The following is a 17,346-nucleotide window of genomic DNA, read 5'->3' as shown; positions in this document are numbered from 1 at the left end:
ACAACCCTTTACAAATGTGAAACCATTCTTGGCTCATGGACTGTACAAAAACAGGCCAAAGGGCATATCTGGCTGTGGCTATAGTTTACTGAACTCTGGATTATAAGACATACCATGGATTTTAAATGTCACTTATTAGGGGTGAGGGGACATGAACACATTAAGTGTATGTACCAACTGGAAGACAAATACCAATTTCAGGAAGGTTAAAATGTAAGGGGAGAACACTGGGGGAATATAGTATTTCCTAAACTTTTTTGATTTGAAGCCCTTTTTTCTGCAGAGTATCTCAAGGAGTGTTCCAAGGAACCCGCTTTGGGTAAGGCTGCTGTGGGAGCAGGCGGGCCCCTGGCCTGGGAAAGAAGAGGTGCCCTGACCTGGATTCTCTCAGTCTTCTTGTGCATCATCTCCATGTCATTGTTGAGCTCTGTGACATACATGAACTGAGCAAAATTCTTCTCCTCCTTGGCCAGAAACTCCTCGATGAGCTGATTCAAGTTGCCATTCTTCATCAGCTTCAGCAGCCGGAGGTGAGCCACCTCATAGCTCTCAAAACTCTCACCCTTGTTCTTCTTCGCATGCTTCTTTGCCTTGAGAGCTAGAAAAGGAAGAACCGGCAACCATGAGTCTGAAAGGGAAGCCACTCAGAGTAGTGCCCAGGGGAGGGATATGCTCCATAGCATTATCATTGTGCCCTGGGGAGGAGGCTAGACTTTCCTATGAGATGGAGTGGGAGCTTCCCTCCTTAGCCACTTCACAAATATCTAATTGATCGTCTACTATGTTCCAGACACTGTGCTGGGCTCCGTTGCTACAAAATCACTGCCCCACAGAGCTTTTAGTGGAGGAATCAGCCACAAAGAGAAAAGAAAAAGAGATAGCCAAGTAAACAGAAAAAGAAATCCAATAATTACCATTGTGGCCCAGGCAATGGAGGAGATGTAGTAGGTGCTGTGATGGAGGAGTTGCGTGGCCAGGGAAGGAGGTGACATGAGCAGGATGAAGGCCGGGGAAGCCCTCTTGGCAGAGGGCCTTAAGCAGGCTCAGAGCTTGGCAGATTCAAGGCATTAGAACCAAGAAACTTCTCCAAGCCTTGCTCCCCAGCCTGATGCCTGCAATAGCCCCACCGCTCCTGAATCCAGTCTTGTATCTCTGATTTGGCCTCCACATGGCGATCGGAAGGACCTTTCTAGATCTTCCTAGGCATCTCTGGCCACATGACCCCTTTTCGTGTGTGGCTCCCTACTGTCCCTGGGAGGAAGCTGAAGTTTCTTGGCATCGTTTAAGATCTGATCCCCTCTACCCCTCAGTGCCTGGTCACTATCAGACTCAGTCACTAGTCTGCCTAAATCCTCTGATAGCTTCCCACCACGCTTAGAATCAGTGTGAGCTCCCTGTGCAGCCTATAAGGGCCTTTGTGGTCTGGCTCCTCCTCACCCCTCCAATTTCATCTCCTACCACTCTCCTGTTGGCATCAATTCATTCCAGCCACACTGGCCTCCTCTCTGTTCTAGAAATATGCCTACCTCACTCTCATCTCAGGGCCTTTGCACCTGCAATTCCTCCTTCCTGGGATGTGCTTCTCCCAGGCTTCCATGTGGCTGGTTCTCTCCTATCATTCAAGTCTCTGCCCAAATGGCACCTCCTCCAAGAAGCCCACCCTGACCACCCTAGATAAAGCAGGCCCTGATTACTCTCTGTCAATCACCCTGTTTTGTTTTCTTCATCATGCTCATGGGTTCCCAAGAGATCAGATTAACTTTTGCATTTGCCAATTTGTCATCTCCCCTGACAGAAGGTCAGCTCCAGGAGGACAGGACCTCTGTCTTATTCCCCACTGTCTCCCAACACATAGCCCAGTTCCTGGCACACGGTCAGTCCTGCAGGAGTGGCCTCTGCCTGTTTCTCCAGCTTTGCATCTACACTCCAGTTAACACATTCCTGCCTCTGGGCCTTTGTCTCTGCCTGGATTCCTCACCCTTGCACAACTGGATTCTTTTCATCCTTTAGATCACGGTCTGAACAGCCCCTCCTTGGCCATCCTATCCAAGAGAGGCCTCCCTGTTACTTTTCCATCTCAATCCCTTGTTTTCTTCCTTCAAAGGTTCTATCACAACCTGAAGTGTTTGTATTTGTCTATTTGCTTGTTTTTTCTGTGTCTCCATATCTAGAACATAAGCTCCGTGACATCAAGGACTAACACTTTCTTGATCACTGCTCTGTCTCTGGTCCCCAATATGGTGTCTGTTTCAGGATAGGTGATCGTTAAAATTTGTTGGAAGACCAGGAATGCAATGGTTGGATGGATGAAGGAAGGAGTCAACTGATCATGAAGAACTTACCCCTGCAGTGTCACAGGAACAGGAGGAGCCTGGAGGCTGGAAGACCCAGCAGAAGCTGCTAGAGGAGATGTGACGAGAAAGATGACAAGGCTGAGGCAGTGAGAAGAGGAAGGATGGATGCACAAGCCAACTGGAGTGGCAGTGAATGGGAGAACTCCTATTGACTGCACAGTTTGGGTCTTGGATGCCTAGTGGAATCTTGAGGCTGCTCAGTGGATTAGGAGAGAGAAGAGGATAGAGGTAGGACCTCAGGCTTTGGGGGGCAGACACATTTGGGATGGGGTCCTGGATCTGTTACTTACACTGCAGAGGACCTTGACTATATCCATGTATCCTCTCTCAGCTGCAGTGCCCTCATATGTCAACTGGGGGTGTTAATAATAATGTCTGCCTCTTGGAGATGTTGTAAAGGCTAAATGGAAGCCATGCATGCCAAGCATGGAGAATGGAAGCTGCCATGAGCTAGTGGTTCAGTAAATGGATGGGTGGGTGGATGGAGGATGGAAGGATGGATGGACAAAGGATGGAAGGATGGATGGGTGGCTGTATGGAGGATGGAAGGATGGATGGATGGGTGGATGGAAGATGGATGGGTGGATGGATGGATGGATAGATGGAGGATGGAAGGATGGATGGATGGGTGGATGGAAGATGGATGGGTGGATGGATGGGTGGATGGAAGATGGATGGATGGATGGATGGAGGATAGAAGGATGGATGGATGGGTGGATGGAAGGATGGATGGATGGTTGGATGGAGGATAGAAGGATGGATGGATGGGTGGATGGAAGATGGATGGGTGGATGGATGGAGGATGGAAGGATGGATGGGTGGATGGATGGATGGCTGTATGGAGGATAGAAGGATGGATGGAAGGATGGATGGATGGTTGGATGGAGGATAGAAGGATGGATGGATGGGTGGATGGAAGATGGATGGGTGGATGGATGGAGGATGGAAGGATGGATGGGTGGATGGATGGATGGCTGTATGGAGGATAGAAGGATGGATGGATGGGTGGATGGAAGATGGATGGGTGGATGGATGGATGGTTAGATGGAGGATGGAAGGATGGATGGATGGGTGGATGGAAGATGGATGGGTGGGTGGATGGATGGTTAGATGGAGGATGGAAGGATGGATGGATGGATGGATGGACAGCAGGTCCAAAAGGTGGTTTTTGTAATGTTAGAGAGTGAGGGATGGGATTTCTCAGAAAAACACTTCCAGCCATACAGTTGCAAATAAGGTAGGAAGGGACAGAAGGGGCTGAAAGGAAAAAAAAAACAAATGCAGCTGCACAGGGGGCCTCTCCCTTCAATCTGCTGAGGATAGAGTTAACATAGCAGACCTGAGACTGCTCTCCTTAGAAAGACCTGCTTGCAAGGTTGGCCCTTGGCCTTCATCTGGGAACTTAAATGGTGAGCAGCTCCCTACACTGATATAAAACTTTCCTAAACGGTAAGTGTGGCTACTGAGCCCAGGCTGTAAGGACAATGTGCTTTATGCCAAACACCTGCCTTCCTTCTGGGAAGCTGGAATTTTGGTATGTGCTAGGGAGAGGGTGCCTACATGACCAGCCTCCAGTAAGAATCTTGGGCACCGAGTCTCTAATGAGCTCCCCAAGCAGACAACTCTTCACATGTGTTGTCACAATTAGATGCTGGAAGAATTAAGCATGCCCCGTGTGACTCCACTGGGAGAAGATCCTGGAAGCTTGTGCCTGGTTTCCTCTGGACTTCGCCCCAGGCACCTTTTCTCTTTGCTGATTTTTCTTTGTGTCCCTACATCATAGCCATGTTTGTTGAGTCTTGTGAGTCCTCTCTGAGAATCACCCAGCCCGGGGGTGGTCTTGGGGACCTCTGACACACAAGTTCCTCCTCTAAACAATGGAAGGAGAGCCACGGGGTGAGGACACATCCTACAGGTTAGGGGTGGCATATAAAACCCAAGGCATCCAGTTAAATTTGAATCTCAGACAAGCAATATTTTTTTTTTCCTTTGGCCACACTGCACAGCATGCAGGATCTCAGTCCCCCAACCAGGGATCGAACCCCTGCCCCCTGCAGTGGAAGCACAGGGTCTTAACCATGGGACCACTAGGGTAGTCCTGACACAAATGATATATTTTTAACAGTATAAATAGTCCCAATTGTAGATAAATCACAAATAATTTTTTAGTATAAGTATGTCTCAAATACTGCATGAGACTAAAATTTTATTCATTGTTTACGTGAAATTTAAATTTAACTGCATCTTGTATTTTTATTTGCTAAATTTGGCAAACCTACTACAAGGAGACTCGGGCACCTTCAGTTGAGAGGGAGAGAGCGAGAGAGAGAGAAAGTGAGAGAGAGAGAGAAAAGAGGACACCTGGAAAGCGTTACCTTCTTCCTTTTTGGACTGCTCCTCAAACTCAAGGCGATCATTCAGCTTGATGAGCAGGAAGGATTTGAGCTTGGTTTCATGATCATAGAGACGCTCCAACTCTCGGATCTCCAGCTTGTACTTAGAGATGTCCTTCTGCTGGCGGTCCTTCATGGCAGCCATTCGAGCCATGGCTTCCAGCCTGGGCAAGGGGGACATGACAGAGTCTGAGTGTCCGGAGGCACCTTCCTTCTTCTCCCCTCTCCCTACCAGTCCAGACAGACTTTCTGCCTGGTCAATGACCATCACTCCTTTTAATCATGGAGGTTTCTGGAAGTAGAGGAACAAGTTTCCTCACCTGAATGACAGCAGTTGACAGCTCTAGACCACCCTCAGGAAATGATTTTCTATCATCACCATCACCACCGTCATCATGATCATCATCACCATCAGCATCACCACCACCATCATGATCTTCACCACAATCACTACCACCACCACCATCAGTATCATCACCACCATCAGCATCATCACACATCACCATTATCACTATTACCATCATCACCACCACTTGTCAAGTACCATGTCCCAGCCACTCGCCTATATACACATATTATTTAATCCTCACTACCACCTGAAGGGGTCCTCCAACAATGTAGTAGTGATGGAGCCAGGGTTCAAACCTAAATCTCTCTGACTCCCAAATCTGCACTCTTTACCACTAAACTGCATGCCTTTTGCCCCTCTAGGTGTGAAGCCGGGAGACAGCCCAGACTGAGAGGGACCCCTAGGACTAGAAGCAGGGACACCTGGGGGAGATGGTACAGCATAGGGGTTTGAATCTCAGCTCCACCACATCTGCCATTTATCTGGATCTCAGGTAAGTATTTTGGCATCTCTAAGCTTCCATTTTCTGGTATGTAAAATGGGGATAATAACTCCTAGGGTTGTTGTGAAGGTTGAAATACTACCCAGAGCATCTAGCATCATGCTTGGCCGACACACAATCAGCACTCAGAGTTATTATGATGATGATTTCAGGTTCCTCAACACATAAACACAGGGGGTAGAGGTGGCCCAGAGTAGGAAGCTCAGCAGGGGGCTGAGACATCTTTGCCCCCAGGGTCTCTCCCCCAGCCCACCTCTGCTCATAGGCCTGTGTAGACTGCTCGATGGCCACATTCATTGTTTTCTTCTGCATCAACAAGCACCGATGAATCTGCTCGTAGACGTTGTCATAAGCAGCCTTCTCATACTGTAGGTCTTCAGTCTCCTTCCGGAGCTTCGCATTGGTGGTCAGCATCTTGTCAAAGTGTACAGTGACCTGCAAGGAGGGCTCTGCTTCAAAATAAGGCTCACTCCTGGGGCATGAGACAAGCTTCCAGAAGGCAGCCATAGGGTTGAAGGGTCTTCCCCTCACCTCCCACCCCAGGCCCACAGAACAATGGTTGGAGTGCTGCCTGGCCTGTGTGCACACCATCGTTCACCTTCTCCCGACTCAACCAATGAGATGAGTGTGTTCGGCTAATGGCTTCACAGACATCATTCTTCCCTCTTAGCAAAGGGAGGCAGAGTTGTTTGCAGAGGTTTTTTTTTTGTTGTTGTTGTTTGGTCACGTTGCAGCACGTGGGATCTTAGTTCCCCGACCAGGGATAGAATCCATGCCCTCTGCAGTGGAAGCATGGAATCCTAACCACTGGACCACCAGGGAATTCCCCCAGAGAACACCTTACGTACGAGATGCAAACGGGTTTCCAAAACGTGGATCTGTTTTTGCAGTTTCCAGGGGTTATTGGCCTCCTGTATTTTTGAGAAGATCTGTCTTTGGTTTATAATTTTGTTATCCATCTGAACGATCTGAAAAGAAAGAGAGAGAGAGAGAGAGAGAGAGAGAGAGAGAGAGAAAACCCAGCTGTGTTAACATCTGTATGGGTACAAATGCGACAGTTCACTAACTCAGGTGTGGTAAAACAAAAACTGCAATGTTCTTTCTTTTCCCATGAATGGAATTTTAATTCTCTCTTGGGTGTGTGCTCAACTCAACTTAACCTTAGCCAGTTTGGGGCAAAATGAGGCAACTTAGGGTTTTTATTCTCACCCGTGCATGTAAATTTCACTCACCCGTGGGCAAAAATTTCACCTGACCCTAAAGCCACGGTTTCCAGAAGAAATGGCATTATTCCCCCAAGAAGCCTTCTGTAACCTTTGTTTTTTGTTTTGTTTTGTTTTGTTTTGTTTTTTGCTCTTGCAATGATGAGGATGCTAGTGGCACTTAGTGGCAGGTCATGAGATGTCACATACCCTGCAACATGTAAGACAGCACCAAACATCCAAGAATTGTCCCCCACCCCTTTTGACTTTCCAGTGCCCCTCTGGATGTTAGGCAGGTGAAGAACCTCTCTATAATTTTCTGTACCTAGAATCAAACTGTCTTTTACATATACACACAGTATTTTTCATTAGGTTTTAATAGACACTTAATTATCCAGGAATGTAGTCACTGTATAAATCAAGAGAATGTTCATTGATTTGTTTGGAACTTTACCAAGAGTTGGCCGCCATTTTGGAAATCATGACACCAGCACAACCTGGATCATCATCTTTGAGTTGTGGATACAACAAGCCCAAATCACTCTGCAGTGTGGAATCTTCAGTGATTCTGCATATCAATAATACTAGCCTCTGACTATATCTTTTAGACCAGCGGTCTGCAAACTAAGGCCCTGGGCCAAATCTGCCCCACTGCCTGTTTATTGTTTGTTTGTTTGTTTGTTCATATTTATTTATTTATTTTGGTTGCACTGGGTCTTACTTGCAGCACATGGGATCTTCACTGCAGCATACAAGATCCATTTTTTTTTTTTTTTTGGTCTACAGCATGTAGACTCTTAGGTGTGGCATGCATGCATGATCTAGTTCCCCGACCAGGGATCGAACCTGGGCCCCCTGCATTGGGAGCACAGAGTCTTACCCACTGGACCACCAGGGAAGCCCCCCACTGCCTATTTTCATAAATAAAGTTTTATTGACACACAGCCGTGCCTATTCTTTGCATTGTCTATGGCTGCTTTCATACTATGAAGGCAGAGTGGAGTAGTGTGGCCCACAAAGCCAAAATATTTACTATCAGGGCCTCTGCAGAGCAATTTGCTGGCCCCGGTCTCGATAAGTCAGGCCAAAACATGCATGTATCAAAATACATATAATTTTAGTGTAAGTAGCTTTCCTTTATTTTTCCTTTGCATTATAGTTATGGCATCATATTGATTTAAAAGGAGAAGGATAAAGGATTATATCATCTATGAATTTCACTTCAGGATTGTAAAGGAGGTATTACCAAATATTTGCTGTTAAAAAGGGGCATTGGCAGTTGAATGACTCATAATTTCAAGTGTCAACAACTAAAAATGATTAAGTTCAATTAGGTTCAGGTCTTGTTAAAAACATGCTTTCCTTGGGAATTCCCTGGTGGCCAGTGGTTAGGACTCCTCCCTTTCACTCCTGAGGGCCCGGGTTCAATCTCTGGTGGAGGAACTAAGATCCCACAAGCCGTGCAGTGTGGCCAAAAAAGAAAAAATAAAATAAAGTGAAGCATTTTAAAAAACATATGCTTTCCTCAGAAGAATTTACTCTCTCTGCCTTTATGGGCACAGATCTCAGCAGCCTCCCTTCAGGGGCAGCAGCTTGTATCAGTTAGGAACATATGCAACTACAAATTACAGAAAGCCCAACTAACAGTGGTTTAAACAAATTATGGTTTATCTTTCTCTCATAATACACTGCTGGCTTAAGTTCAGTAACTCAAGGAGGTAAAAACAAGATCTCTGTAATTCACCTGGCTTCTCCCTCAAAAGATGGCTGCCATTGCACCAGCCTTCACACAGTTATGTTCCAGGGAGGAAAGTAGAGGAAGCAATATGGATGAAGGGTATGACCTATATCTGGAAAGCAAAACTTTCCCAGACACCCCTAACAGATGTCCCCTTACATTTCATTGTCTACCTTTAGGTGCAAGGGAAGATGGGAAATGTAGCTTTTTAGCTGGACACATGCTCACCCTGAATAAAGTCAGGAATCTGTTAGAGAGGAAAACATAAAGAATGGGTAAACAGCTGGCAGTGTTACCCACAACACTATGTAGTTACAGTTGCTTCAAGGAAATTCAGGCCCAATATTGCCAGATCTTCCAGTTTTTTTAAAAGAGAAGCCAGATATCTGAATTTTTACATGAAATCTCCTGATTTTTAACATGTTAGGCCAAAGCCTTCATGTTGTCAGGCTCAGCCTGTTCTGAAGGCCACTGGTCTACTCATACGTTTAGGGTCATGGAAGACCCACAGAAAAGTGATGAAAGATGGTATTTAGGCAGCAAGAGATGCTTAACAGAAGACAGAAGAATGTTCCAGAACCAGGAGGCTGGCAGAGGTGACAACAGCCAGAACTGTACTGTGGTGGACACGGTGGGTGGTTGACCCATCATGGGTGTTCTGGGGAAGAATACCCATCCCACCCCAGAAGGCTGATCCAAGCCAAGCATGGTAACTCTAATCACTCTTCTTATGATTTATTTATTCAGGGATGGGCAAGACTAAACCAGTTGGAGCCTCTGACTGTCTGGTAGGGAAGCATCTGGAAGAAGTTTCCTCATTCCTAAGAGAGTCATAGGAAGAGATGGTCTGTCTTCTCCTGAAGGCATTGTTCCATCTGGATGTGGTGCCTGGAACTGCTGCTGCTGTCTTGTCCCCAAAGGACAAAGACAAATACCTTGATAACCTAACTGAGCTGCTGAATCAACCAACCCTGAAGCTTGCATTATCTTTATACTTCCTGTTATATGAGATAAAAACATTTTCTTATTGCCAGTAATCTACTTAGGGAAGGTGGGCTCTGCCCCCAGACCCAAGGGCTAAATCATCATTGGTCTAAACTAGGGGTTGGGAAACTTTTTCTTAAAGGGCTAAATAGTAAATATTTTAGGCTTCAAGGACCAAGAGATTAGTATGTAGGTACTCATATAACCATTTAAAAAGTAAACATTTAAGGGCTTCCCTGGTGGCACAGTGGTTTAGAGTCCGCCTGTCGATGAAAGGGACACGGGTTCGTGCCCCGGTCCGGGAGGATCCCACATGCCATGGAGCGGCTGGGCCCGTGAGCCATGGCCGCTGAGCCTGTGCGTCCGGAGCCTGTGCTCTGCAACGGGAGAGGCCACAACAGTGAGAGGCCTGCGTAACGTAAAAAATAAAAAATAAAAATAGTAAACATTTAAGATGTAAAAACCATTCTTTGCTGGAGGGCCATAAACAAACAGACCAGACTTGCTGATTGCACTGTAATCTGCTGCCCCTGGTCTACCCCAAAGCAATTACAGAAATTCCATTTCCCTTTGCCTGTAATTGGCCAAGGAATGGGCATATACCCTAGCCCTGGCCAATCAGAGAAAATCTGCTGGAGGAATTTTGTAGAATAGTCTCCCTCTCATAAGAAGAGAATATCATGTACAAAAACTTCCCATCCTTTCTTCATATTTTTGAATGCAATTATATGAGACGTTGTACTAGCTAAGCTTTGGCAGCCATCTTGTGACCATGAGGGGAAGGCTGGTCAAGAGAGTCATAGAGAAAAAGAAGAACCCATCATTGTAGAGCTGCTAAACCATCCCTGGGATGGCCTATTTCTAGTCAGACATCAGATTAAGTGAGAAAAACAAACCTCTGTTCTCCCAGTTGCTTCCAGTCAAGAATTCTATTATCAATACTTGCAGCCCAACACATTCTCAAGCAAAAGATCAGGCATCAAGGGAACCATTGGGTCTCACACAAAACTGGTAAGGTATATGAATGCTGTTTATGATTGATATTAGCCAGGCTTTGGACGTTAGCTGGAACACACACACACACTCCCCCACAAACTCCCTCACAGCAAAAGCAAATTACTTCATCAGTACTGACAAAGTCAGATTCAAGTCAAGTCAGGTTCCTATTCTACTCTGTTCTCCTCTCCTGTTCTATGCACAAGGCAGCATCCTCAACACAAACCCTCTCCAGCTCTCTTATGAAATAAAACAAATGACTTGTTTTGATATATGGGAGGGCAGCATCCTCCCCCATATATTAGGTGTGGCATCACATGCTCTGAGGATGCCTGCCCCAGCCTGACTTGACGACCCCCAGAGTCCTAGGGCTCCACCTCCTTGCCAAAGGAAGCTGTGGCATCAGCTCTTGTGATTAAATTCAGAGCTGTATTCCCTTTGGCACCTTTATGTCAGACGCTGCTTTTGTGATGCTGAAAGTAATTAGGCTTTAGCCCAATGGGAGACATTATCCAAGGCTGTGGCTGATGGAGAAATACGTTGCCTACACTAGATGCTCAGCAGGAAGGCATCAGCTTATTAATTATTTTGTGAGGCTAAGCAGGGCCCAGTGATATCCTCACCTCCAGTGACCCCTTGAAAGGACAAAGCTCTGGGCATTCTGTGGTGGACACAGCAGGAGGGGATTCTGGGAGCTGCCTGCGCTGAGATGGAATTAGACCAAGAGGGTTTTTGTGTTGGGCAGTGAGTGCCGTACTCTTTGGAGGATTCCAAAACTAGGTTGCCTTTTCTAATGTTTCTGAGGATCCACATCCCCATTTTTCTTCTTCACTTTTATTGCCTCCTTTCTCATACATTCATATGTTTGATCACTCATTCATTCATTCACTCATTCATCAGTTTTATTAAGCCCCTGCTTGGTGCCAGACAACAGGGGTATGATGGTAACCAAGACAGAGTGGTCCCTGCCCTCAGGGAACCTACAATCTAGGACTGGAAACAAGCCAGGAAGCACGATGAGCCCTAGGAGAGGGGAGATAATTTGCACACACACAGTAGGGGCATGTAGCAGAGAAAGATGAGGGGACAACTATCTTGCAGAAATAGCATTTGAGCTGAGACGCAAAGGATGAATAAGACTCCCCCAAGCAGAGAGAATGGGGAACAGCACTCCAGGCAGAGGGAACAGCATGTGCAAAGGTCTGGAGGTGAGAGACAGCACTGTGGATCCATGAAGGCAGCCAGTTTGGACGGAGCACAGAGGAGAAGGAGGCAGGAGAGAAGGTGGAAGAGGCAGGAGGGGCTGAGGCAGCAGAGCCGGCAAATTACACCAGGGACTTGGGCCCTTATCTCAGCAAGAGTCGGAAATTACTGAAGAGCTTGAAGCAGAGGAAAGGTGTAATGCGATTTCCAGATTCATTCAGTCAGTAAATATTTATTGAGGACCTGCTAGGTGCTGGACACTGGGATAGGAACAGGGGGTACAGTAGGGAACAAAACAGACTCACGCAGGTCACAGGTTAGGGAGACATTAGACAACACCCATATTAAGGCATAATTACCACCATGAAAGGTACTGTGAAGGAGGTGCCATGGGGTGACATGAAAGAGGATAGGGGGTGTGCTGGGATCTTCTATTTGCCCCCAGAGATCTACTCTCCACCCTGCTCTGTGCCCCAGGAAGCTAACCGGGAAGGATCCACGATGGCTCCCTTGTAGTTGGGGTCAGAGGTGAGAAGAAAGAGAGGTTGCGGTATTTACTCCAGGTTCCAGAATGCCTTACTCCTCCGAGTACCCTACAGAGTGTGCTATTTGTTCCTGGCCAGGAAACTAATACCAGGGGTATATACTTTAAACCAGAGAGGGGGCATAGAGAAGGCCTCCCTGAGAAAGTCACTTTTAGGCTGAGACATAAAGATAAGCAACCAGGGTAAGGCAGTGTGGGGAGCATGTGCAAAGGCCCTGAGGTGAGAAAAGGCTCAGCATTATTTGAAAGAAAAAAAAAGTCTTTTGCAGCTGGAGTGTGAAGCGTTAAGGAAGGAATGACATGGGATGAGCCTAGATGGGTAGGCAGGGTCTTTCAAACGATAGTAAGGGATTAACACTGTATAGCAAATGTCTCTAGCTCTTTGCTTTCTGGATCCATGAGGGTTGCACTTCCTAGGCCCTTTTGTGAATGGGTAGAGTCGACTATTTTGGATCAAGATAGTCTACCAAACTACGGGTTTGGAAGACTATCTTGAGCCAATGAGTCATGAGCAGAAGTGACACATGTCACTGGAGCATTCAACTGCCAGTGTGAGACCCTCAGGACTCACTTTTCTCTACCACAGTACCTGGCAGTGTTCAAGATGGGGGCTATCCCATCAGCCTGGCCCCAGGATGAAAGGATATAAGAGCCCCTAGCCAATCCACGATAGACATAAACCATGAATGGGAAAGAAATCTTTGTTGTTTTAAACCACTGAGTTGGGGAGAGGGAATTTTGTTACTGCAGCATAACCTAACCTCTCCTGACTGATACAGTAAGGATTGGGGCATTTATTCTTACCGTAATGGGGAGGCAGTGGAGACCACAGTGAGGAAATGGATCAATAGGGCTGAGAGATCAGGGGTTAAAATGGTGGTGGAGACAGTGACCACATTCACGTTTAGAAAAGCCAACGGTGGGGGTATGGTGGGGAGTACACCTCCCGCACTCCTTCCCCTTGCTCCGTGTTTTTGTTAACCCTTTAAGAGAAAGACCACACCTTCTCATCCAGTTCAGCCAACAGCACTTTCATCGATTTAATCAGGGCCTCGTAGTCCTCCTTAGTTTGCAGCAGGAAACGCAGCTCCATGTAGTTTTTCTCATTCAGATCCAAGTTCCTGGAGGACTTGATGAGATTCAAAAGCAGGGTGATCTCCTCCTGCTCCTCCTGCAGGGTCTTGATTTCCTTGCTGTTGGGAAAGCAGCATATGATTAACCCTGAACCCCTGAGTTTGCCTGGATCAGACACTCCAGGACCCCTGGTCCTGAAAGGAGACTCAGAGGGGTACTTCCCACCCCAGCAAGTGGAAGAGACTCACCCAAGGTCTCCAACCCAGGTCCAGAACTCAGATGTCCTTTGACCCAGTTCACTGCAACTTCCACTGCTCCAACCCTTCTCTGAGCGGCATTTTTTTTTTTCCTCAGAACAATTTGCAGCTGTGCCTGTCAAAACCCATTACCTAGACATGGTGAGAGCCCCCAAGTTCTCTTTTGCCAGCAGCTCACTGACATCTGTCTGATTTTGCAGACTTTCTTTTCCGGCTTTACAGCCAATTATCTCTGGTAGTAAGAGGCAAACCCATCAGGCATGATCTTTCAAGTGTGCATCAACACAGAGCTGCACAGGAACCTGTAACCCCCACCAACTTTTCTACTCGGGGGCTACTGATTTATGAAATTGGCTGACATGAGTCTCCTTCTCTTCCTCTGTCTGCTCTGGAGAAGAGAGGGTGTCGGGGACGTGAGCAACCAGGGATTTCTAAAAGAGAAAAGAAGACTCAGGCGACTGCACAGCAACTGAGCAACAGGAAATGGTACAGAGGCCGAGTTTCTGGCAAAGTCTGGGCAGCATATTCCTGTTGCTCAGTGCGGTTTGCAGACTAGCTGCCTCAACGCCCTTTGGAAGCTTGGAGAAATGCAGCAGCTCAGATCTCAATCCAGGACCTACTGAATCAGAATCTGCTTTGTAACAAGATCCTCAGGTTACCTGTACGCACTTTAAAGTTTTGGAAGCGCCACTCTAGAACAGCAAAGAATGTTCAAGGGCGGGGTCTGCAAAGCGTTTTCTATAAAGGGCCAAAGAGTAAATACTTTAGGTTTTGCAGGCCAGAGGGTCTCTGTTGCAACTACTCAACAAAGCAATCATAGACAATACAAAAATGAAGAGGCGTGGCTGTGTGCCAATAAAACTTTATTTACAAAAACAGGCAGCCACTCAGACTTGGCCCATTGGCCACTGTTTGCTGACTGATGTTCTAAAGCCACGCTGTCCAGTAGACCATTCTGCAGTGATGCAAACGTTCTCTATCTGTGCTGTCCAACAGCATCCATCAGGCACGTGTGGCTATTGAGCACTTGAAACATGGCTGGTGCAACTGAAGAACTGAATTTCTAATTTTATTTATTTTAATTAATTGCAAATGTAAATAGCCACATGTTGCTAACAACCACTGGGGTGCACGCCCAGTTCTAGAGCATCTTGTCTTCTAAACCTGGCCCTTGGGACTTTTCTCCCCCTAAGCCCCTCTTGGGAGGAGTCTTTGCTAAGGTGCAGAGAAAAGAGAGAGAGAGAGCAGGATAGTACGTCAGAGTTAGGCTTTCGGGGGCGCGGTGAGGTCGGAAAAACAAAAGGAAGGTTTGTCCATCTTTAGGCAGGGCTGGGACTGCAGTGAGGGGAGTGAGGTGCCCCAAAATTTAAGGAGGTCTTCATTTTCAGGGTGGTATAGGTGCAGGGTCTGCGCTGGGGAAACGCACCTCCTTAAATATTACGCCCTAAGCACCTCACTCACCTCACCCCAGTTCTCTTCCACTCTCCTCCCCTTCAGTTCCACCACAGTGAAACCAGATCAAATGGATCGGGGTAGAGTGAGATGCAGAAGGGTAAGTAAGATTCAAGAAAAACTGAAGCCACACCAAGAAGTAGGCATTTCCTGATGTCCACCAAGGATAGGCTGTGAATCAGGGTCACCAGCACAGATGTGCAGGTTGTGGACTGCACAGCCCAAGGGAGCACCATCTGCTTGAAAACATATCATTGATTTGTTGATTTACTACACTTTTCTGAGAGACTGTCTTGTTTTAACAAAATCCCTACATAATGACAATGTTTCCAACAGATGGCAGTAAAGGGTCTTTGAGAAAGGGTGCCTTTTTCTAATTCACGTAATGATCCCATATGGACTAGCAGTGGCTCTGAGTGAACCAATCCATGGAAAATCTAAAGAACCCCACCCCTTTTCCCTATCCTCTGAACTTCACACATCATCTAACAGTAAAATTTTCTTTCTAACAATAGGCAGTTACTGCCTGTATAAACATTATGGATGTGGTTAAGGAATCACATTTCTTTGGACGGAATCTAAGAATGCTTGTTTAATGTTTGTTTATTCAACCTCAGGGAACACCTTTCTGTTGCCCAAAGAAACTATACACACCATAATTTCTAGGGCAGCTCCATTTCAAATATTCAGGTCTGCAGATCCCATAATGATGCACAAGCGGGAAACGTCCTTTGGGGTATCCACCGACTGGTGATTTCCTCTTCTCTGGGAACTCCCCACCTTTACTGCTAGAACTGCTGGGGATACCCATAGCTATTGTTTGTCCTATGGCTCAACCCCCCCAGGCCACAGCTGATTGGGCCAGAAGTAGACTCCAGACCCAAGCTAAGCCAGTCAGATTCTCCCTCTCCTGGGAATTTTGGGATTGGAATTGACTAAGGACAGTCTCTGTGTGGCCTTTGGTTGCTCAAGAATTGGAGGCAGCCATCTCCCACCAGCCACTGCTGAGATTCAGAGAGGAAAGAACAAAACCCATGTGTTGAAAGAAACAGGAACCAGAATCGCTTTCTTGTTTGGGTCCTTCCCTGAGACACGGGTGCCCTGCTCCCCTTGGAGTCCCTGAGACACCCTGAACTCTGAGAATAAATCTCCTCTCCCCACTGAAGCTATTGCAAGTGGGTCCCTGCCCCAGAGGCCCCATCAGAAGGCAAGCCCCATGAAACCACACCCCAAATTTTCTCCAAGTTCACTGAGTCCAGAACTCTGAGCATCACTTACTGCTGGTCTGCGATCGTCCGGTGGGAGCAGACGTTAAAGGACTTGCGGCCGGCCGCCGTCTCCCGGAACTGCTGCCACAGCGTCCGAAGCTCTGTCTCGGCCAGTCGCTCTTTGGTCTTCTCTGAAGGTTCCTGGGAACTTTCAGGGTCTTTTCTTCTGTGCTTCTTCTGAGTGAGACAGGGTGAGTGTTAAGCAACAGGTTAGATGACTAGAAAAGCCCGCATTTCAGCTTAAGGTTGGAGGGCAAGAAGAGTGCTTGCGGCAGGGCTGGAGTAGGAAGACCACCCTTGGGTGATGTCAACTGCTTAGGTGTCACATGGAAAACCCACCCTGGGTTGCCAGGGTGGAGAGGAAGCTGGGCCTCATTATTGCATACTGAAGAGGTGGCCTTGCTGTGTGACCTTGGGTGAGTCACTTAACATGTCTGAGTCTCCAGTCTCTCATCTATAAAATGGGCGCACATAGATTTGTTGTCAGGATTAGATGAGTTAATATGTGTACAGAGGACCGCACAATGCCTGACCCCACAGTAAGCCCTCTGTATGTAGGAGCTACTGTTACCCACCGTCAGCATCTTGAAGGAATTGTGCTTTCCCTCTGCTCAGACACTGTATCCAGGAAGGTCAAAGCCAGCAAGTGCTCCTTTCTCTCTGCGATACCCTGTCCACAGTGGCGAAAGGAAGAGAACTTGTGAGCCACCCCTGCTGGTGGTGCAGGACCCGGCAGCACCCTCTCCCTTCCCCACCCCCCGCAGACCTTCCTCCTCCAGCTTGGCACATGAGGAGGACACGGCAGATGGCTGCCCGGGTGTGAGAAGAGGCTTTTTTTTTTTTTTTTTAAAGCAATGTTTGCCTGAAACCTGTTCCTCTCATGATTTATTATTAGGAGCCAGGCAGATGGTTCTGGCATGTCTGTTACCCTCTTGCTCCTTGTGTTCCCAAAGAAGAGGGGCAAGATGGCATCAGGGCAGTGTGTCCTCTGATGGGGTTACATCGAAATTCACCCAGCTTCAGCTGTAGC

The 17,346-nt window shown here is 47.1% G+C and overlaps 1 protein-coding gene across 1 annotated transcript in view; it reads right to left on the bottom strand.

Annotated features, from left to right (window-relative positions):
- Positions 1-17,346, bottom strand: part of CCDC63 (coiled-coil domain containing 63) — a gene marked incomplete at both ends in the record, with an annotated part of 99,392 nt that overhangs the window by 12,642 nt on the left and 69,404 nt on the right. The window contains 6 exons of the mRNA XM_082641759.1: positions 378-598; positions 4,730-4,911; positions 5,852-6,033; positions 6,447-6,566; positions 13,269-13,458; positions 16,327-16,493. Of these exons, the coding sequence (XP_082497885.1) occupies positions 378-598; positions 4,730-4,911; positions 5,852-6,033; positions 6,447-6,566; positions 13,269-13,458; positions 16,327-16,493 (1,062 nt within the window). The remainder of the gene's footprint in view (positions 1-377; positions 599-4,729; positions 4,912-5,851; positions 6,034-6,446; positions 6,567-13,268; positions 13,459-16,326; positions 16,494-17,346) is intronic.

This window comes from Mesoplodon mirus, assembly GCF_964341445.2.
Source record: "Mesoplodon mirus genome assembly, chromosome: 13".
NCBI lineage: Eukaryota > Metazoa > Chordata > Mammalia > Artiodactyla > Ziphiidae > Mesoplodon > Mesoplodon mirus.
This window is presented reverse-complemented; position numbering and strand designations above follow the sequence as displayed.